At 40.6% G+C, this 23,761-nt stretch overlaps 1 protein-coding gene across 2 annotated transcripts in view; it reads left to right on the top strand.

The window, feature by feature from the left end:
• Positions 1-6,097: 6,097 nt before the first annotated feature.
• The window catches only part of bcar1 (BCAR1 scaffold protein, Cas family member), a 32,747-nt gene continuing 15,083 nt past the window's right edge, over positions 6,098-23,761 (top strand). The window contains exons 1-2 of one of the 2 annotated variants that reach the window (XM_040026632.1): positions 6,098-6,530; positions 21,085-21,786. In XM_040026632.1, coding sequence (XP_039882566.1) covers positions 6,519-6,530; positions 21,085-21,786 — 714 coding nt within the window. In that variant the 5' untranslated portion in view covers positions 6,098-6,518. Of the gene's footprint in view, positions 6,531-12,058; positions 12,846-21,084; positions 21,787-23,761 lie in introns of those variants that run through there. The other variant, XM_040026631.1, reaches the window with a different exon arrangement.

The raw sequence follows: 23,761 nt of genomic DNA, 5'->3' as shown, positions 1-23,761 counted from the left end.
TCTCTCGTCATATCTCCGCGACAGAGATACAAAGAGCTATGTAAATCGCAGTCAAAGTACACCAAAGTCCGCTGATTCACCCAGTGCAAGACTTATGCTTCTATCCCACCTAGTTTTTGAGTTACACGACGTTTTGTAACTCCAAAAAACGGCGTTTTTCACGCTCACCGCGATCAAATTCTGACTGCTGATCACCCTGGTTTTTTAAGGCGCCCCGCCCCCTTTTCAGGTGGCGCGATTGATAATGACACGGCTCTTCAGACCAAAGGTCCTGGGTTCGATTCCACCTTGGTCAACATGTTTTTTTTAACTACAAATTTATACACTATCACAGACCGGTAATTCATATTGCTTAATTTTCTTTGCACTGTGGGAGGAAGCTAGAGTTCCTTGGGAGAACCCACACAGAATGACCCAAGCTGGCCTGTGGGTTCAAAATCTGAACCTTCTGGCTGTGAGACCACAGTGCAAACCACTTTAGCACCATGCCACCCCACCTTTCTGCCAAAGGATCTTAATCTGTTCTTCCCTTCTACCTCTACACACTGGTCCATGGTGTGGGATGGCATTTGTGAAAACTAAATTGCTTGGCTTGTGGTTCACAACCAATTCAAAGAATAGGAGCTAGACTGATTGAACTCATAAATCTGGTTCTTTGTGTGTGTGTGTGTGTGTGTGTGTGTGTGTGTGTGAGAGAGAGAGAGTGAGAGAGTCCAGCCAAGTTGCACTCACCCTAACTGCAACTTGGCTATTTGCAGTTAGGGTTATTTTTCCATTTTTACCCACCAGTTAAAAATGGGCTAAAAATACTTTTTTTTTTTTTTTTTTTACCTTTTTTTTAAACTGGGTCATTTTTCTGTACTGATCATGTCTGATTTGCCCCCAACAAAAATAGGAGCTGACATAGAAAGGGCAGATACACTTTTGGTATCAGTGATGTTAGTCAGATTCACAGCAATGTCCAGTTTTTTTTAACCACCTATCCAATTCAGTGTCACTGTCATAGCGCACCGAGAGTACAGAAAGCTGGTATGCTATGTAGCAGCTGGAATGGTAAATGGTAAAAATCCATCCATAATCCAGGTAACTCTTATTTTCTGAACGATACAGAATAAAGAGCAGCCAGGCTACGCTGCTAATTAGGCTCCTGTAAGGGCAAGAGGTCAGCAAGGCAGCCTGATGCTTTAAAAGTCATCAGTCAAATGTTAGCATCAGCTCTAAAGCCAAGAGGCACACAGAGTCAGGTGAGATGGTCGTTTTCATGTGGTGTTTGCTTCTGTGACGTCTTACAGATTTATGCCATCCTAGCAGTATGCAGTAGAAAGTGCAGAAAACAGACGAATACTGCTACTGCATACTGGGGCAGAATGCTAATTAGCCTACTTTACTTCTGATGGCCTATAAAAAGACTGCACAGCCCTGGGAGAGCTTTTTGGGACTTGTCTGTCGTCTTTCTTTTCCTCTGTAATGTAACTATGTAAATGGATCTGTTTATTTGCTAGAGTTATACTTCCAGTCCTGGGTTAGGGTTAGGTAAGGCCTGGGAGATTCGTTTTAGTAAGAATTCCTGGTCCCAGCGGGTTATTAAAACAAGGTATCTGAGATAACGGATTACTCTTTACATTCATGTTCAGTATTAAGCTCCTTTTAATTTCTTGCAGTGTAAACCTGGCAGGTTTTCCTCTTCTGAACAAATTCAAACACGCACGCCTTTTAGCACAACTCGAGCCAAGATGACTAAAAGAGATGTTTCAAAAGACCTCAAAAACCTGTCCAGAGGAAACAAACGTTTAGGAAAAGAAGAAAAAATTAGTATGTAGAACTTGTGGAAGGAGGGTGCCTGGAGTTGCCTCTTCCTGCCTTGGCTGATGCAAGTTTTATGTTACAGTACAAGAATGAATCATCGTTGTGTTTGTCAGCAGAAACAGGTTAGACGTGGAAGAACTCGGAAAAAGTTTTGTTTATTGTATGAATGACAAAGAAGGCTCCCGCTGACTGAGTGATTTGATAAACTGTGGTTTAGGTATTTAAATGCCGTTTTGAGACATCTATTATTCACCACCAAATATTAAACAGCATGGGATAATTTCAGTGCTTTGAAATGTTTTCAGAAGCATTTTTGACATGCAAATATTCAATCTTCAATATTAATGCACAGGCTTCTATGATAATGACTAGCAAGTAGTCAGTAACAACAGGGTAGCAGATACATTCACACTGTAAGTCCCACTAGCACCCCTCCAGTCAGCTGTCGTTGCACACAGTGATTATAAGGACTGTTCAATGCTGGAAATCAAAGTGATATCTTTTCTTATTATCTTCAAGCATGTCCAGCAGGGAGACGGAGGCATGCCACAGAACCATCACATTATTTAGAATTTCTTTCCCATTCATTTTTAGTAATCGCTGAAGGTAAGATCAGGAGGAACCACAGTCAGTACAGCTGGCTACTTTAAAGACGTGATATCCTTGAAAAATATAACTGGTAAAACTAAACGGGTGTCATCAAGTCTATTTGGGTGGCACTTTTTACCAAAACAGACAGGTGTAGTTTTTTAAATGAGGTTACAATGAAGAGGACTTTTTTTTTCTCTTCCACCTCTACAGTTCAGGAACACGGTGGGTCTGAGGCCATCGCAGCTGTCACATGAGAGGAGGTGGGAAAACACCCTGCAACAGGTCACCAGTCTGTCATAGGGGTGACACAGACTGACAACCATTCAGCAAATATACAGGAAGGAACACGCACCCTGCACAGACAGGCTGTAGCTGGCTGGTGGACTGGAATCCAGACCTTCTTATTATGAGACAAACTGCCCAAACTACTGTGATTGGAGACATGTTAAAAGTTGCTGAAAGTAAAGTATTGCTGGGCAGGTAAAAAACATACTTTGCATGTAATCAGTGATACTGGAGACAGTCAGTGGACTGTTAGTAGTAGAAACGAAGCAAATTTTTTCATACTCATTATGTCAGAGGACAATATTTGAGCCGGACCTGCATGGAGTTTCCCATAAATATGGACCGTGTGTGTACGTGCTGGAGTTCTTGGCTTGTTTGTAGCTCAATGTACTGTCCTAACTGTGTGCAGGGTTTTGTGTGTGCATTTAAATTTTTGTTCTTTTGGAGGTTTTTTGCACATGCAAGTGCAAGTTTTTTGTCCAACAGGTGATTGGTGAGAAGATGCATATATAATAATTAAAAAGACTGACTTCTGTGTATAAGTATACAAACTGAACTGTAATGGCCGATGTATTGCTATCTGCCTCTCATCCTATAGGCAGTGTGTAACGCTGCCTACAATGATTGTTATTGTGCTTCGCTGTCAAAGACCTGATTGTCAGACAGTAGAACAAAGAATTCCCTCTATCAGGAAAAAGTCTGTGCTGTGAGGCTAATAGAATAGGAAATATATTTTTGAAGGTTTTAGACAGCAGTTCATTGAACTCGCTACTAGACATGAATGTACTGAAACGGTTTTGTTCTTTTTTTCAGTTAAGAGTTTTGGTATGCCTACTTCTCATACTACAGCCACTCTACAAGCCAGTATCACAAAGTATGTGATGCTCAGCTTTGATTACTACCTTTAAATGTGAAGGACCAGGTCCTTAAATCACAAATATCTAGTGATGTATCTGCCGTATTAGACCAATAACTGCTTGAAACATTGGGTAAACAGAGCATACTACTACATAGTACTACTCTCTGCTCTATGTAGTACATTTCCAGTGTTTGGAGGTTTTTTTTTACTGTTGCACAGACAGTTTGCCATTTAGGACACAGTTTTATGATAATGGCCCAGATGGCTGTAGATGGCTGTAACCAAGTAGTGAATAGAGTGTATTGACACCACACAGTCTGATACTGAAAGAGACTACAGTTGACGAAAAAGACTGTTGACCTCCAGGATAAAAGCATGAAAGACGTAACGACAAAAGTCTTTTAGACAAAGAGCTTTTTTTTTTAAACAATTTCACTTAAACTTCTGCTGTGAGTGTGCTGACGCTGATTACATTACTCTGTTTGTGTGGGCAGAGCAAAGTGGAGGGGTCAGTGGGGATTTTTGAAATGAATGCTTGTGATATGGACATAATTTTGTTTATACATCACATAGATGGAAACAAAGCCGTGTGTGTGTGTTCACATTGTCTTGAGCAGGACAAAGTTGACACTTCTGCTGGCTCATAGATGATGTTAGCTGCTCCAGGGCCAGTATACCTGCTATGTTTCATATGCAACTACAACTTTCCCACCTACACGTTATCCCACTCTCTGCTGCTCGCCCAGCAGCCAAGGGTAGATTTTGTGTGTGATTTTGAATCCGAACAGTGATCTGCAGTGTGGCTATGCAGTCAAAGAAAGAATGTTCCTGTTTCAAACCTGCTGGCTAACGTGGGCCTCTCTGTGTGGAGTTTGCATGTTGTGATGTTGAACGTAGGTGTCAGTGTGAGCATAAATGGTTGTCCATCTCTTTGTATTTTCCATGTTATAGACTGCAGACCCATCCAGGGTGTTTCCTGTTTCTTGTCCCATGGCAGCTGGGATATGCTACCCTCAAATGTATAAGCAGTGAAGCAAATGGTTGAGTAATGAGTTCTTTCTCTTAATTTAATTTACGCTTGCGGTAAATTAGAAAGAACTCCCAATCTGTTTGGCTGAATGTAGGTTTTGGGTTTAACCTCCTAAGACCTGAACTCTATCATGGCATGTGTTTTTTAATTCTCTTTGCTTTTTGGGCTGATTGGCACCTGATGAATGTAAAAACAAAGAATTACCAGATGTTTTTTAATGTGAACATGTGAACATGGTTGAAAATTGGTGTGATCTTGTGACCTTTGCCCTAAGCCTTGACGAATCTTTTCATTGACGTATTTGAAAACCTTTGAAAGAGTGCTTTCACTATAGAGATAGTTGTACTTGTGCTGACTTCTTACCTTGCATCTTAGAAGAGGATCGATTTTTTTCCGGTGTAGGAATTGCTCAAGGATACATGGAGAATGTATGCCTTCACAGAAAGCTTCTCTATGGGTGTGTCCCCAGATGATTTATTGTCTATGGAAACCGACAGTCTTACAAACTTTATTACTTTATTATTACAGGTTTATTACATTCAGTCCAGGGTGTCCAAGAGGCCGTTCAAGGAAGGAATGGTAGACTGACTCCTGGTCCAGATCTCTTGGAAGCCACTCCAACTAAAAATATTAAATCCACAGCCATGTGGAACTCCTGATCTAGTTTTGAATTGACATTTTTAGTGCTAAACAAACATTATTAGTAAAAGTTATGATAGCTTCCATATGCCTGTCCTGTACTTTTTCACCTATAAAGATATAGAATGAAATTATTTTTTCAAAAACAGTTCTTGATCGATGGTAAAAATAAATAAATTAAAAATATTCCCATTATTTTGCTCTTTTTTCTTTCCCCATCTCCATCTCACTCTATCCTTAACCTCATCTTCTGTCTCATTTTCATTACATCCACTAACCTTCTCTTTTCCTCCTGCCTGGCAGCTTCATCATCCACTGTCTGGTATAGCCACCCTCCCCCTTCTGCACATCTCCATACCACCTCAGCCTTGTTTCTAACTTTGTCTACAAAAAGCTGAATCTGAGCTGTCCCTCAGTTTTACTATTTTCTATCCTGTCCCCAAATCTGTATACTCCTAGTGCCTTTCCCAAGCCTGAATAAATGGGGAGGGTTGTGACAGAAGGGGATGTGGCATCAGATCTTTGCCAGGTCAGACGTAGATCAAAAAGGAAGTAGTTTGTCTCTGTGTCCTTTATTCCGAATTATATTTTTTTCAATAATGGAAAAACATTCTTTAGAGGCAGGGAAGTGCCTGCAGACAATTGGAACATCTTTTCAGATTTTTGGATTATAAAGGGTTAATTGATTGTCACATCCACTGAAATACATTCATGTTAGTCATTACCTCTTTTAGGCTGGGTGCCAAAGAAATGCCAATCTGACAGTAAAGACAGTAAAGCTATGCCATGTTCCCTAGCGCCTGTGCATGAGCATACCAGAGCACTGACACGCTTTCTCAGCCTGGGAGTAAGGACACTGGGAGGGCTTATTTGCATGATAGAGCTCCTCAGGCCAATAGACTGAGTGGACAGAGGAAATATCATGATTCAGCAGGAAGTGACGTGTCGGGTTACACACTCCGCCCTCTTTTCCACAGCAAAGACAGAGAGATCAAGGCAGAAAGAGGGGACGAGGAGGGTACAAGTAAATGAGGCAGGCAGCGGTCTCATTCTTGCTGTGTGAGATCACACAGGGGCATTATGTGGAGATCTGCTTGACTGTTGAAAACAAGACTGGACAAGACAAAAGAAGAGATACGGAGAAGGAAAATAACAGGGAGGGTTGGGAGAAGGACATAGGAAGGAAGGAGGGTGAAGGAGGGGACTTGGAGGAGTTTGGAGATCTTTTGGATCTTGTTGCACAGAGTCTCACAGGGCTGAGCTAAAGCCCTGCCTCGGAGTTAGCACAGCTGCCTTGCTTGGGACAAAATGAACTATCTGGTGAGTGTGTATGACAGTTTGTTTTCATGCAGAATCACAGCCCATACAGCATGCTGCCTCTTTAAGGTGATCCTTTTTTTCTAGCGTTTGTTTTACTCCTTTAGTTTCAGTGGTTTAGTGTGTTTTAGCAGAGCATGCTATACCCCAGCTGTGAAAGCACTGTGAAGGAGAGAGAGCGAGACTGGATTTAACATTTCTTCAGTGGACCTACCTTTTGTTGGCTCTCAGCAGGGTGTGTGTGTGTCTGTGTGTCTGTGTGTGTGTGTCTGTGTGTACACAGCAACATTTCAGGCATGCCATTGCATAAATAAACCTTGTAAGTTATGTGCTTTAAGAAAAAAAATATCCAAAGTAAGTGAAATTTCACACTTCTAAGTTGGATTGCTGAATATGTATTTCAAAGTATAGCAAAACATAAGTCACTAATGCTTATAGTTGTTAAAGATACAAAGCTACTGGTTCTTTTAATCTTTTTTCTTTGAGTGCGTTTTTGGACAGAATCAGAGCACACAGAGCCGCCATATTCACCACATTTAGCTGTTTGGTTTTTCCACTATCCTTTCCACTTAAAGCCAGAAGCACAGGCTTATGTTGAAACAGAAGCCCCAGTGGACCTAGAAGGAGATTTTGGGGGGGCTTTGTGACTGAAAAGAAAGAGAAAAAAGAAGAAAAAAAGGTCAGAGAGATGTGGTCTGTTGTTTTGCTTACTCAGAGGAAAGTAGGGAGAAATGTAGGTCTTATGGCCAACTGACAGTCAAAGGCGATCCCTTGGTTGAGTTAAGTGAGCAGAAATCAAGGCAGAACAGGATGCCATGTGCTGATACAGAACATGACAAAGATTTAGCTCAAACAATGGAGACTTGATGACTGGAGAGACAGAATTATGGTTTGATATGGAGGGGGGAATTTGTTTGATAGAAAGAAAAAGACTGCTCCTTCCTTGCTATTGTTTCTGAATGTTGGCTCAACACTTAGTGTGTGTGTGCGTGTGTGTGTGTGTGTGTGTGTGCGTGTGTGTGTGTGTGTGTGTATGTGTGTGTGTGTGTGTGTGTGTGTGTGTGTGTGTGTGAAGCAAGTACACAGTAAGGAATGTTGCACATAGTTAAATACTGTAGAGCAGATTGCTGTGTTTGTAACGAGTAATTACCTGCCAGTAATTAGTGTGTAATCAATATGAAATAAGATTCCAGTGTCGTGTGATTTAGATGCAAGTCTCTCAGACCTTTTCCACTGACTCCACGAGCCTGCCCTGTCCTGTTAGTGTGTGCGTGTGTGCTTTAACATATTCACTTTTAGTGAAAAATAAGGGCTGGAGACAAACTGCATTAGCATTAGCTAACCAGCAACCACAACAAGATGAAGATGTGTTTAAGCATATAGCCCTCTTGGACTCGAAAGCAGCCTTTCTGTGCTTTCAGATATATCACACAGTTAAGTATATAAGGAACCACAAAATCACAAGTGGTATATTTAGTGCATCCAATCAGTGATTAAATGGATAAGGAATAATGAAATGTTTGGAGTCGCTCTGAGACCACAGCATTTATTAAAGTCCAAGAATACAGCCTCTTCCTAATGAAGTAAAACATCATAGTTTTTGAATCAGTTACTCAGATTATTTAGGTTTTGATACTAAATGAAAAATGCATAAATGGCTGGTTAAGTATTAAACAATTGATGGATTACGCCTTTTATTACTTCATAAATATCATTAGTAAGACTGTGTTTATTTTTATAACAGTTATATTTCAGTTTAAACATAATCTACCATGTAAAAAAGTGTGAAATAGGATTTAAAAACATATTAATGCGTCATCGTTTACCAGAATTCGGTGCATATGGTGCATTGTCAGAAAGGTTAGCGAACACTTGAAGCTCATAAATGTCTTTAGAGATTATATAGTTTGTTTTATTTTGATGCTAAGATTTTCACTGGGAGTGGGCAGAAAGGAGAGGATTAGAAACGAGTGCGTCAGATGGACGGCTCCGTTGGAGTAATTTGAAGACAAGGCTGAGGTGGTTTGGACATGTGCAGAGGAGGGAGAGTGGGCACACTGGTCAAATGATGATGAAGAGGGTGCTGCCAGGGAGGAGGAAAAGAGGAAGGCCTCAGAGGAGGTTCATGGATGTAGTGAAGGAGGACATGCAGACGGATGGTGTGACAGCGAGGGATGAGTTGGAGGCAGAGGGACTGCTGGAAATACTTAATGTGGTTGAGGTGCGATAACCTCCTGTATAAAACATGCAGCAGGAAACAAATGTTTCACCCACTGTCCAGTGATTAATATTAGCAGTGATTTCAGCAATCCCTCACCTGATGGACTTAGAGAACAGTGGAAAGTGGCTGAGTGAACACAGGAGATGGATATTGCTGTTCCACCCCCACTCCCAACTGCAAGTATAAAGATAGTATTATAGTGCAGGATGATGCAGAGATGCTCTATTATCATCATGATTAATATTACAAGTGTAAGGCACTGTGATTGTCACTGATGCCTCACAGCAAGAAAGTTTAAGTTCAAACCTCCAACCTGGTGGTCTGGCTTCCACCCACAGTCCAAACACCTGTATGTCAGCTTAACTGGTCATTTCAAGCTGGCCTTAAGTGTGGAAGTGAGAGCTGTTTGCATGCCTTAGTCCTTCCTCACCCAGTGCAACAATGCAGCGTAGTAATGTGTGGATGGTGCTGTATGTCACATGTTATTCATTACAACTGTATTAAAACTCAATTTACCCTTATGGATTGAAATATACATATAAACATATAATGATCACTATTAAGATTTGCCAGAGATCTTTACTGAGTCAGCCCACACCTCTGTCAGTGTATTCTGCCCTTACTGATTGAGTCATCCAGGCCTGACTTACAGCAAGAATTTCCCTCTGTCTCCTACATGACGCTTGACACATACAGCAACACCATCTCTCTGTCTTAAGCATACCCAGCATCTTTTGACTTTTGGTGATTAGGTGTCCGCCCTCATTTACCAAATCTCACATAGACTGAGCCAACAAACACAGTAGGATAGATGCTATCTTGTATTTGTAATAAGTCGAGGGTTGAATCCGTGTCACTGAGGTGCTGCCCATATACCAGCCAAGTGGATCCCTTCTTCTCATGGAACCTATTATGCCTGAAGTCACGGTCCTGTATCAGGGAAATACGTCAAATAATCACAGTCAGAAGTCACACTGTGATAGCTGTGTACCCAGTTGTGGCTGGTCTGTATATGTATTGGTAGGAGTTTCTTTTTCAGATTGCAAAAATTGGGCCGATTGCACTAAATTGAACTGGAAAAAAGCAATTCTTCATTTGGGTCCAGCACCACTGTGATAGTTGCAGCTAGGATTGTCAGTCTGTTTGGAGTTCTGTGCGAGATGATATCAGAATTAGCACATATTGGCATGGGTGGGCTGCTCTAAACTTTGAGTGCAGTACCAAAGCTTTGGCTACGTCCTGCAACTCTTGACTTAGACCTCACTCCAAATGTTTAACATAGTTCTAGTCTTAATACTAGTATTTTGATGAAAACTAACCTGAGGTGATTTATACTTTGTATTAAAGCATATCCTCTGGATGCATTTTGTGACAGTAACTAAACATCAGATGAGTCCTCCAGGTTGATGAGGTCTGAGGTGCTGATATTCAGCCCCTAGTTTAGTCTTTCTGTATCACAGTCAAGTGAAGTAACAAAAATAACTGTTGCTGACAAAAACAATTCCACACCAGGAAACAAAATAACATTTTTACTAATTAATATTTTGCTGACTGTCTGTCTGTTTAATTTGATCTGTGTGGTTCAGAGCAGCAGAAATCACTTTATATACTACATACATCACTGGAAATGAATCAAGAAACTGACTCAGTTCTGGAAACTGGTGACGTGATATTACCAACAGTGTGTATGCCCAGAATAATCTGAGCAAGATTTAAGTCCTCTCGGCATGCTTGGTTAATCCTGTATTAGCTCTGTAGATTACTGAGGAATGTTGATGTGCACATTTTATTTTTGAAAACAGAACAATGTGAATTCTGTCGGATGGTGTGAAAACACTTATTACAAGAATATTTTGGCATAATATTAGCAGGCAACAATGCTAACCAGAGCACCACAGCTAACCAGAGTCATTGTGGTCTGTCTGAGTACACCTTCTTTAAATACTTGTCGTGTTGGTTGGAGCTGTGTTTGGACCATTGTTCTGTTGAAGAAAAACTTGACTTTAGTCAAGTGATTTGAACATTACACTGGAAGAACTCATTTCTGAACCTTTCTTCCTGTCTCCCAATACCAAAGCACTTTCAAAAGCAAATGGATGGATGGATCATGAAACATCCATAAACATATTAGTCTTTTCCTCTGAAGTTGGGTATTTTAACAATCGATAGAGATGGTTGCCTCGATTGGCCATTTGACCACAGTTTTTTGCACTTACTGATTAACTTTATTTTTCTCGGTTGGAGAAGAAAGTGCTTTTTTTATGTTGAGTTAATATATACCTGCATGTCTACCCTTGGTTTCACTTTACATTAGAGTGCAGTTAGAGGACAGTCAACAAGCTATGAATTACTGAATGTTTTGAATCTGCTGCTGGGTGCAGAGTCTTCCATAACATATGTGAGTGATTAAGCTGTGACGTCAGCACGGCGCTGTAACCATTTGTACTTGCACTCCTTTACTATATCTGTTGCTTCTCAGAAAAGTTCACCGCCTTCAAACAGTCAAAATAGAAGTCGAGATATAATTTTTGGTAAATCCTGCTGTGCACATGGATGAAAGGGATTGCATAAATTTCCAGTTAGATCCTGTGGTTGTGAAATTAGTATTTTAAACCAAATACTTTTGGTTGATGTTTCTGTGGCATTTCTGGGGAGAGTTTTTCTTTTTTCTTAAATTTCAGTTTTTTAAGATGATATTCCAGTGTACTCCATCACTGCGATGTCTTGAGTGATGAAATGCAGTGTGTACACACACACATTCCTCTATTGTATATTCTTAACATATCATAGACTAAGTCACACTTACAACTTACTCTCTTCTATAGACAGAATTAAGAATTGACCTGATTTTTTTAAAACACAAACATCAAAAACGCTACTGGTATGAACTTTAGTTCAGTTAAATCTCTTCAGTAGTAACACACTCCATGTGACTTCTGACTTTCAGATTCTTGCAACCTCGGTTTCTCACTGTTGTGTACAAAGAGGAGCTGTTTTCAGCCAACCAGCTATCTGTTATGAATAGTCTGCCAGCTATTTAAAAGTTCCTACCAAGATCATCTGTCATCAGGTTAAGCAATATCTGGCCACACCTGTGTAAGCCTGTCCTGTTCTCCAGGCTACGAAATCACTGCTGTTGTTTCTGTTGTTAGTCATAGCCTGAAGGCAGACATTCTTCACTTGCTAAAGCAGAAGCCTGCTCTAGAAAGCAGCCGGGGCTGCTTGGAAATCCACCTTTTGTTGTACTCAGATTGAATAGATTATTAAATTGGCATATTTAAGGGCACACCCAGAAATCAAAAGATTTACTGAGGACTTCCCAAAAATGTAATTTACACGACACGGATGATTGTGAGGCTTAACAGAGGTCTCCCAGAAACACTAAAAACATCATGCTCCTGTTTTCACAGGGCTAATTGATCTCAGTGCTTTTTACGCAATATCCTTTTTTTTTTTTTTTTAAGCATCCTTCTTTTCAGATTCTTTAATCTTTAGTGTTTAGTGATAAGCACAGCTGGTTAATTGAACTTATTCCATGTCAAATATAAGAGAACTCGGCGTTTACTCCAAAAAACATATTTGGCACATTGAACACTACGGCTCCTCACTAAAATGAAATAATATACAGTTTAACACATTACTGCAAGAGGAGTAATTCACAGCTTTATGGCAGATGACTCAAATATAGAGCCTTTTCCTTTTGTTTTGGGGCTGTGCACACGTTGTAAACATCACTGCCCTGCAAGACACACTTTCCAGCTTCATCTAGATGCTCAGCTGGCTGGTGGGGTATTTTTTTCTGTTGGTACAAATCAGCCGTGTACGCACAACTATTTCTCAATAATAGTTTGACATGCCAAGACAGGAAAGAAGGAATGGGGGAGGGAAGGCCAGACTGACGGTGGAAGAGAGGAAGGAAAGAAGCAGATGTTTGGAGCGAGAGATAGACGGGCAGAAAGAGAGACAGCAAGAGGAAGCCGTGTGGGAGAAGAGAGAAACGGTCAAAGAAAGGAAAATAGGACTGCTCTGCTGTTTTTTGTTGCTTTGTCAACTTCAGGATGAAATGCAGTGTGGCTGCTGTGCCGCGGGAATGTGAGGTAACAGAGGAGTTGTGTTTGTATGTGGAGGCTGTGGAATGCTGTCTTAAGTGGGACTCTGTGTGCGTGAGTTTGTGTCGGGGGCGGGGAGAGGGGGGGTGTAAGGACAGTTTGTTGGCAGGTTCTTGCTTGCTTCACCGATAACAGGCATATACACAAAAAACAAACAAACAAACAAAAAAATCCCAAATGTGCTTTGGCTATAGAACCACACACAAAACTCACCGAAGTCAAAACACAGTTAGTGGAGTTTGCATAGTTAACAGTAGATTGTCCTTCCATGACCCTCATGCATTGCAGGACCACACTGTCATTTCCTTACCACATACATGCCTGTGTCATTTCTTTGAGATTTAAAAAAGTTCTAATTTGCTAGTCGTTTGGTCAGGACAGCATGAGGCAGATGCAGCCAAAAGGACTAATTTATAAAGGACTTATAAATTAGTGAAAGGACAGTGGTGCAATGATCCCCACAGGCTGCACAGGGCAGCAGTGGGAAGGAAATACTTCATATAAAAGAGACACTTAGCACAAGCATGGGAGGAGGGGCAGCCGCCTGTGAGCACCTGGGCTGTGAGGGCAAACAGAAAGGCAAAAAGGGAGTAGAAAGATAGAAAATGACAACCACGGCTAAACAAGGTACAGTTCAATTCAGTTTCCTTTTTATAGCGCCAAATCACAACAACAGTCGCCTCAGAGTACTTATTAGTACAATAATACAGAGAAGCACTTTGGTGACAGTGGGAAGGAAAAAAAATCCCCTTCAACCGGAAGAAACCTCCAGCCGAGTCAGGCTCAGGGAGGGGGTGAGGTGAGGGAGACAAAATACGTGTTGTCGAAGAGAGCCAGTGAGTAATAACTAACAGTTAAATGTATAAACACACGGTGAGTGAAAAGGGGTGAGAAAATGAGAAACACTCAGTGCAACATAGGAAGCTCCCAGCAGCCTAAGTCTATTGCAGCTTAACTATGGGAGGATTCAGGATCACCTAATCCAGCTCTAACTATATGCTTTATCAAAAAGGAGAGTCTTATCCCTTAACTTTAAGTAAGGGAGTCAATGAAGAGAAGACAATATAGGAGAAATCTGCTCTCTCTTTCTAGTCCCTGTCAGTACTCTTGCTGCAGGATTTTAGATCAACTGAAGGCTTTTCAGGGAGTTTTTAGGATGTTGAATTACAGGAGTCCAGTCTAGAAGTAATAAATGCATGAACTGGTTTTTCAGTATCACTCTGAGACAGGATGTTTTTAATTTTAGAGATGTTACACAAATGGAAAAAAGCAGTTCTACATATTTGTTTAATATGCATATTTAAGGACATATCCTTGTCAAGAACGACTCCCAGTTTTACTCACAGCGTTACTGGAGGCGAAGGTTATGCCATCCAGAGTAAGAATCTGGTTAGATACCATGTTTCTAAGATTTTCAGGGCCGAGTACAATAACCTCAATTATACTTGAATTTAGAAGCAGAAAGTTAGAAAGTTAGAGGTCATCCAGGTCTTTATGTCTTTAAGACATTCCTGCAGTTGAACTAATTGCTGAGTGTTATCTGGCTTCATGGATATATGCAGTGGGTCATCTTTTCAACAGTGAAAATGTATGCTATGCCTAAACAGAATCAGTCCTAGCACTGAACCCTGTAGAACTCCATAATTAAACTTCATGTGTGAAGAGGACTCTCCATTTACACAAACAAATTGGAGTCTGTTAGATAGGATTCAATCCACTGCAGTGCAGTAGCTTTAATACTTACAGCACGCTGTGATAAAATATGTGGTCAATGGTATCAAATGCTGCACTGAGGTCTAGCAGGACAAGCACAGAGATGAGTCCACTGTCAGAGGCCATTAGAAGATCATTTGTAACCTTCACTAAAGCTGTTTCTGTGCTGTGATGAGCTCTGAAACCTGACTGAAACTCTTCAAATAAGCCATTCCTCTGCAGATGATCTGTTAGCTGTTTGACAACTACTCTTTCAAGGATTGTTGAGATGACAGAAAGGTTGGAGATTGGCCTATAATTAGCTAAGACAGCTGGGTCAAGTGATGGCTTTTTAAGTAACTGTTGAACTACTGCCAGCTTGAAGGCCCGTGGTGTGGAAAAATTGAAGGTAGTTGTACATAATGGCATGTCTGTGAGATGGTTATGAGTAATTTTTTTCTCTGATGGTTAAATTTTAATTGGTAATAAATAAATGAAATATTTACTAGTTAAGGTCAAATGGAATGTTTCACTCAACTCAGCTCAGACTTTTTGTCAGCCTGTGCTGAAGAGAAACCGAGGGTTTCTGGGGAGAAAACAGGAAGGTTAACTCGCCTTGCTGAGCCTCAGGTTTCGAATCCACAATCTGCCTGAACCTTTCTGTGTGGAGTTTGCATGTTCTCTCTGTGTCCATGTCCCCACTCTCACCTTATGGCCGATGGGACTGACTCCAGCCTTCCTGCGACCATGAATAACCATGAATTCGATAAATGGGTGAAAATGGATGGATGAATAGTACTGTAGGTAATTTATTTGCCAAGGCTGCAGTTCTTCTGGAACCGCATGCCCACAAATGTTCCAGTTCATCCTTAAGAATAACAAGCACCCAAAAAGCTAATGTAGCTGTAATGGAAGCTCTGCTCTGACCTGTTGATAAGAAAAGAGTCAAAGTAAGAGTCGGCTATAGAAGTACTTTGCATTCGAGGTGAAAGATCAAGGGCTGATAGAGTTGGGTCTGCGATTTGTTTGACACAGACAGTTTTTGTAGTTTTGCCCCTGTACACCCACACAGTGGATTTGCAGTTAGTCAATATGTGACTGAAGTGCAGACTTTCAACTATAATCCAAATGGTTTGACAAAATGTTTTCATTCACTACTCAGGAACTGAAGCTAGTTACATACACAGTGGCTCTAAATTAACTGGACTTGCCTGACAAGCAGTTTTATGGCTGTGTGAGGCCAGTTTTCTTCTTATTTCATGAAAGCACAAGATGATCAACAAAGCTAAGAAACAATTCCTGAAAAGCATCTAATCATTATTGTCAGACTAATCCAAAATGAATCCCTTTAACCAGCTGACCTGCCAATGGGACAAAATGTTATTCAGCAATTTAGTGAAGAACTTAAAGTTCTAAAAATACCAAATTTGTATTTCCATTAAGTGCTATCCTTGTGCATGTTCACATTTAAATCACTACAAACAAACAAACAAACAAACAAACAAACAAACAAACAAACAAACAAACAAACAAACAAACAAACAAACAAACAAACAAACAAAAACTACGATCAAATTTGAAATGAAACCAAAACATGCTGAAGGGTAAAATCCAAGTAACATTCCCGCTCCTATTCTCTTCTGTCAGGTGGCGTCATGTACAGAGACAAACTTGATAATGTTTTATCACCATCTTTACACACGCACATACAAACACAAAACAAAGACACACAAAAACACAAAAGAAACAAAAGAAAGACTCATGCTAATAAATGGTCTCTAGAAACTAACTAAATGTTAGTTACATTTTTGGGAAGTCCTCTGTAAATCCTTCGATTTCTGGGGTGTGCCCTTAAATATGCCAATTTAATACATTCAGTCTGACCGAATACAAAGAAAAGTGGATTTTCAGCCGTCTGCTTTCTGTCTTTGTGGGGACACATAGGTTTCCTAGCCTCTGAGCCTAATCTTAAACATCATAACTAACATACTATATTTCTAATCTCATCTCTCAGATTACCACGTAGAGTTTGTGGCTTTCTGGAACTGCTCTTTTGTGTGTGTCGAGGACAGGTCAGGTCTTGTGTTTTTTGTTTTGTACATACTGTGTGTGTGTGTGTGTGTGTGTGTGTCAGAGGAGCCATTACTTAAAAAGACACATGAAAACGTAGCAATGAAAAGGCATGAGTGTTTGTTTTTGTGGCTGTTCTCAGTACAAATGTATCTGTAGCCATTTTTCTTTGGGGAGATGAAGATTCAAATCAAACATACTATTTACTAAGATTTGAAGCTAACGATTTATAGCTGTTTGTGTGTTAACACAGAAAAAGAAGCAAGTCTTAACTTGGATGCAATGGTTAGAACTACCACGTAATGACTGAGGGGGAGGGCGCATAGCTCTGAGCGCAGTACTGTGAGGGAGTAAGGGCACACTGTGTAGTGCAATTAAATCAAGCGCTTGGTGTGGTTGGTTTGTGCAGATGTGAATATGGCATGTGTAGTGATCCAGAGTACACAAACAAGAACAACTGATCTGCTTTATAGAACTTGAGCTGCCCAGACAAATACAGATGTTAGGGCTAAATTCTCTGTGTCACTAAATGGTAAATGGTCTGTATCACTAGTCCAGAACAAAGCACGCTCTCCTATATTTACTTGATGTTGTTGTTGATTTTGCTAAACACACATCTGGCCAATAGACTGAAAGTTCTCATGTAGATTGTACTCATGCATTTCAATATATATTCCTCTAGACTGTATATATCTCTTCTGTTTGCTATTTATTCCTGGCAAATAGCAAACATGTAGCAAACATATGTCTCTATACTGTTTACATTTTATGCTCATACTATATATATGTATATGTTTTTCTTTTACTCCTGCACAGTTGTCGTGGAGCACCCATTATTTACATGTACAAGGACAATAAAGGGCTATTTTATTCTATATTCTATTCTATTAATAGAGAGCCAATGTTGTAACTTTAACTTTCACATACGTAAGCAAAAACAAAACAAAAATAATGACATTACTTCACCTAGCTCTCACCTATCCTGAGTCAGAAAAGGGTTTGAGAGTTTTTTCTCAGTTAGCTGGACATTGTTGACCTTTTGCTGCTGGGCTTTATCCCCTGCTGTCTGGATAATGTGATTAGTTCCCACTGTGTTCTTATTTCTCCACACTCACAGACTGCCCTGCAGAGTGCATGTACAAGTGTCTACTTGATAGCTTTCTCACAGTTATTAGCAGACAAGGGTGTTCGAGGCTTTACAAAATGTAATTAAGCACTAAAGTGTAACTGTCAGAAGGTAGTTCTCTTCACTCTGACCATGCTTCACTCCGGCCAGTGTTTGAGTGCTTCACCCTTTTTCTTTTTTTGCAAAGACCTGGTGGTTACCCCTCCTGATCAAGCTAAGCCGGCAGCATTCAGAATACTTGAGGCGTGTCATTGCTGCTGGGCGACGCACTGTTGCGTTACTGTTGTGCATACAGGTTTATCTCCCAGTCGTCTGTGCAAAATGCAAAATGGAAACCATGATGGTATAATGGTTTCCATTTTGGGGCGTAGAAGACAACGGACTCGTATATTCCATTTCCCCTCTCTGTGTACAAAACAGTTAGGTTGACAAGTATTGGGGACAATGACACAATTTTTGTAATTTTATCTCTATGTGAATTTCCCATCTCTGAGACTAATAGAGGCTAGCTTATCTGAGCTTATTTTATCTGAGCTTATTTTATCTGAGCTTATCTTATCTGAGCTTATTTTATCTGAGCTTATTTTATCTGAGCTTAGCTTATCTGAGCTTAGCTTAGCTTAGCTTAGTTTATAAACAAAACACACTGGATTTGAAATCAAGCAATCATGATGTCATTAACATGCAGAGTTTTGTCTTTAATTCAAGTGGTTTAACAAAGTTTTTCATTCAATTTTGGGAGTTAGAAACATTTTTATACGTAGTGCCTACTTTCATTGACCTGCAGTTTCATGACCAGGTGAGGCCTGTTTGTAACATGACAGATTAAGCAGATGAATGATCTGGAGTTGATTCGAAGTTTTGATCTCGATGCAAGCGGCGACTGAAAAACTAGTAGCTAGTGGCCAAGTTATCAATCCTTGTACATTCTTAAAAAGTAGGAATGTACTGCTGGTGGTCTGGATGATCCATACCTAAAGCATCACACAGAAGAGAAATCGCAATGAATGAAATATTCAAATCTTAGTAATTGTTGAGAATAAAATGATTTAAGAACAAAGGACTGATCAGGTGGTACTGTGGGGAAGAGCTGTGGCCAAGCTGAGTTACCAGTTTAATGGTGACCCAGTGAATTCAGTGAATGAATCTTAGCATCATCAGCTTAAATGCAAAGTCACGCACACCCCCAGTCCTATAAATACAAACACTGTAAAGTGAATCAAAGATGAGAATGCCTTAAAACATACAGGACATCACTTCTCCAATGAATAAAATAACTGTGGTCAACAAGCTCTCTTGAAGTATTGAACTGTTAAATTCGGCAAATTGAACATAATATCACAAGAGTCCTGCTCTATCAGAGTTGTGACAATTGAACCCAAGACTATCCAGTGTCACACAGTTAAGCTGTTCAGTTAATCAGAGTGCATCATTCTTTAAAGTGAACCTCCAACAGCCACGTCAAGGAGCAACAGTGATGGGGCAGTTTGAAATAAGAACACAAATAATGTCATAATATCTTTGAGGAAAGAGCGGGTTAATAAAACAGTTAATCGTCTTTGTATCGCAGCAGTCATGTAGGTTAGTGCAGTTTAAAGTCCTTCACGGGTGATCGGCAAGCCGATGATAAACCGGCACAAAATGTAATAAAATATTAAGCACGACAGCAGAGCAGGAGGTAGAGGATCGATGCCTGCAGTGCAGGAGCTGCAACAGACTGGTGACCAGTGCATGATGTAGCCTGCCTCCCATTATATGACAACTGGGATAGGCTCCCACATATCCCAGAACTGGATAAGTACTAATAATTAAATCCACCAGTAAAATATATTGAAAAGAGAAAAAAAAAATCATTAGATTTCAAGTGTGTCAAGTGTGTTTCTCTGTTGTTAAGAGCCTCATCTAAGGCACTGAGTACACGTCCAATGCAGGAGAAGGAAAGTCCAACCATAAATCCGACTGCCAGCGACATGGCCTCATTTAAACACACACTGTTATGTGGTCAGGGTGGACTGTGTGTGTGTGTGTGTGTGTGTGTGTGTGTGTGTGTGTGGTTGGCCTTCAGCCAGCACAGGTTGTTTCAGTGTATGATAGCTGGGGTGGGACTCAGACAGAGGGAGGAGGAGCGGGTCGACGTCAGACTGAACGACAAACACTGGTTTCAAAGGGGGAGGTGTTTCTGTTTGCACACTGACTGTTCTCACAGTTGTGTGTGTGTGTGTGTGTGTGTGTGTGTGTGTGTGTGTGTGTGTGTGTGTCTGTATTGCTGTGTTAGTAGCATTCAGTCAAAATGGATTTTGAAATGTATGATTGGAAAAATGTAAACTACTCAGATATAATCATTTATTAAAGTCAAGGTCCACTCTCAGATGATTACTTTATTCTTATTTTTATTATTATTTTTTGTTGGGCTGTTGTTTATGCTTTACCACTTGCTTTGCTGTGAGTTCATAGTTGAAGACACGCAGTGACATCTGTATGTCTGCGTCTCTGATCAAGTGTGTGCAGTGGGAGACTTTACAGGCAGGCTGCTCACACACTTAGAAGTTAGGAGTGGTACTTGTGTTTCTTTGCCTTTTTTTCCATTATTTTTCTTTAATTTAATTGGGTAAGAAAACTTCTCATACCTAGACCCAGCATATATGTGAAGTTGATTTGGTTCACTAAATATTGCAAGATATGCCTTTAAAATCCCAACTGCAGGTTGGGTCCACAGAAGCTATTAAGGTGGTTTATGGCTTTCTGTGGGTTTGTCCTGATTAAACAACAGATTTTATTTCTGATCTAAGAGTAACAATACTTCCACTTCCTTTGGCCTCACTGGCTTCATGGTAAACCACATGCAAAATAAATTACAGTATGGCTAAGTGCTGTATGGTGAACTAGCCATAGCACATCAGTTGTAGAACTGTCTGATCTATATACCAAAACAAAACATTGTTAAATAGAATAAACCTTTTTTGCATCAATAGTTAAAAATCCCTTAAAATTTATGGCTCTGCTCCACTTGTTACTGCTAAACCAACTCTTAGAACTGTTTTTAGGTGTTATTAGGTTTACATGTATTTGCTGAATTGAAATTATGACTGTGCTGTTTATGTGAACTACCTGAACAGGTGCTAAATAACATGAATGAAACTGATGAGGAGACGGTGCACACATCCCTGAAACACTGTAACTGTGAAGAACATAGACTTTCAATAGACACTTCTGTGTTTTATATCCCTGATATTACCAACATCAGGGATATAAATATCTTACAGTCCTGCTTTCAGGACAATAGATTTTCCCATGGCTGTATCTAAAGTAGACTTTATTTTATGTTTCCCTTTTCTCCAGAACATTTTGGCCAAGGCGTTGTATGACAATGTGGCAGAGTCTCCGGATGAGCTCTCTTTCCGCAAGGGCGACATTATGACAGTCTTGGAGCGTGACACACAGGGATTGGATGGCTGGTGGCTCTGCTCACTCCACGGCCGCCAAGGCATTGTCCCTGGCAACCGTCTCAAGATCCTGGTTGGCATGTACGACAGTAAACAGATCCCTTCCACACCAGATCCAGCTGTTTCCTGTCCCACCTCGCAAGTCCAGAGACCCCTCCACCCTCCGAGTGCATATCCCAAACCAACACCTCCCCTGTCATCCATTGCCTCAATGTCTTCCTCCGGGTTTGCAAACAAGACCCTCCCTTCTACTCAGTACACATCCATGCACTCAGCCTACTCCACCCCTAGCCCTGCACAACCCAACCCTGACTCTATCTACATGATGCCCCCCTCACACAGTCCCAAACCAAGCCTCCAAAGTGTGTACCAAGTTCCCTCCGGTCCAAGTGGAACTTCTACACAAGCCCAGCCAGGACCACCCAGCAAGGCCTCAGCTCAAGGTCAGAGACAGCCTGGTAAAGAGATCTATCAGGTGCCACCTTCTGTAGGTCCAGCACCAGGTCAGGCAACAGCTCCAGCCGGCCAGGATGTGTATCAGGTGCCTCCCTCCCTGGATAGGAGGAACTGGGATAGCAGCAACAAGCCACTTGGCAAGGTAAGGATGGACAAATAAGTTAATATACAAAGAAAGGAAGCTCATCATTAGACAAGGACATTAAATATCACTGACTTGAGTTCTGCATGTTTTATATGAACCACAAACAGTTAAAGATTCTGCTGTCGACACTGCCTGTACAGGTGTGCCTACATTTGTGCCAAACCAAAAAGATTCTTCTTCTTCTGTGCTCTGCAATAAGGTTTGCTAACTGTGTGGTCCATCTGACTGTTTAGTGGAGGTCGTTTAGTATGCTTGGGCTGATCAGACCAATTTAGTAAACTGAATGAGAATATAATTTACACCTATGATGTGTAACGGTGATGCAGTGACACTACTGACTGGCAAAATCGTCTGCGTCTCCTCAAGTTTGTCAAAACAGCAACTCATCAACTTGAATTGCAGTTAGGTGGTTAGGAAGTTGCACAGAGTCAAATCTGGTGACTGAGGCTGTGGCCTGAAAACCTGAATACACTATGAGTGAGCAGAGCAGCTGACGCTTTTTGAATGTTTTTGCTATACTTATCAGGTCATTGCACTGCAACTCATAATTGTTTTTGTATTTTCTCAGTCCAAGTTGGAGGCCTATAGTGAAACTGCAGATGGACTCAAGTAGTCAAATGAAACTTCAAATGAGCAATCTAGGTTTATATTCTAAACTAACATGAATGTTGTCTTTATTCTGATGTGATAGGAGGAAAACCTGTGTGTGCAGTGTTTTGTACCTGATGCACAGGAACACGTGTTGTCACAGAATTGAGATCTTAAGGTCTTTCAAAGTTTTTCTTTGAACATTTGCTGCTTTTTTCACTCATTTTAATTGTGGCTTATTGTTAACAGTGACCTATGAATCACCTAAGCAAAAAAGGCAACTCATCTCACCTCAAGGGATGAACCAGTGTTGCTGCTACAGACAACCAACAGCCAATTTAAATTCTAGCTTTAGGCTCTTTGTTGTTAGCAGTAAAAAGTTGTAATTTGGTTCCATTTCTTTAGTTGAATCTACAAAAAAACCACCAAAGGTATGGTTTGTAGTGTTTGCTTTAACATTTTGACAAAACTAGAAGAGTGAAGAACAAAATAAGAAGTTTCAGACCCAAAAAACTTTCTACAGCAGACAAACAGTATCTGAAAGTCGTGTTCTTAAGAAGCAGGAAAAATCCGGACACAAGAAAAGGCAAAAGTATTCCAAATTACTCAAGAACTAGTCTTCAATCACTGGGAACAGGAAATGAAGAGATGAATCCAGATTAGAAATTAGATTAGATTAGAAATGAATGTTTCAAATCATAGTCACAATCATAGGAGTTCGTCAGCGGTCCAACCATGAGTGAAACGTGGTGGAGGCTCTGTCCCGGTTTTGTGCTGCCCTTTTAGCGAGTGGTGTGGGACATCTTGTCAAATTTGATGGAATTATGAAAACAGAAAAGTGCATTTTTATGCAACACGAAGAACCATCTGAAAAGAATCTGATGGGCAGCAGCTTTAATTTTCAGCATGACAATGATCCCAACCACACTGACAATGCAGTAAAATCATTTGAGGAAAAAAAACAAAAAAACACACGCAATGAAATTCTATCAGTCATGGATTGGCCTCCCCAGAGTCCGCAGCTCAACATTTTTGAAGCCGTGTGGAATCACCATATCATTGTTACACTTTTATCTAGTACCTCAAAAAATTAAGACTCACTCAATGTGTGGAGAAGCAATGAAATAAAATGATTATTAATAATGCAGCTCAGATGTTGTGGTTGGATGACTGTGCATTTTACTGCACCAGCAAATGACAGGCTACTGTTTGTCTACTCTGGGGAGCACCCAGGACAGTGTGCATGCATGCATGCATGCATGCGTGCAAAGGTCCAGCTGCTCCCCTGCTTTTTAACACATGGATTCATCTGTGGTCCTGTGCCTGTCTGTAACTGCTTTATAATTAATGAATATGCAGGACTAAACTGCATTTAGCAGGAAAA

Source organism: Simochromis diagramma, unplaced genomic scaffold (assembly GCF_900408965.1).
Source record: "Simochromis diagramma unplaced genomic scaffold, fSimDia1.1 OVJJ01000293.1, whole genome shotgun sequence".
Taxonomy (NCBI): Eukaryota; Metazoa; Chordata; class Actinopteri; order Cichliformes; family Cichlidae; genus Simochromis; species Simochromis diagramma.
This window is presented reverse-complemented; position numbering and strand designations above follow the sequence as displayed.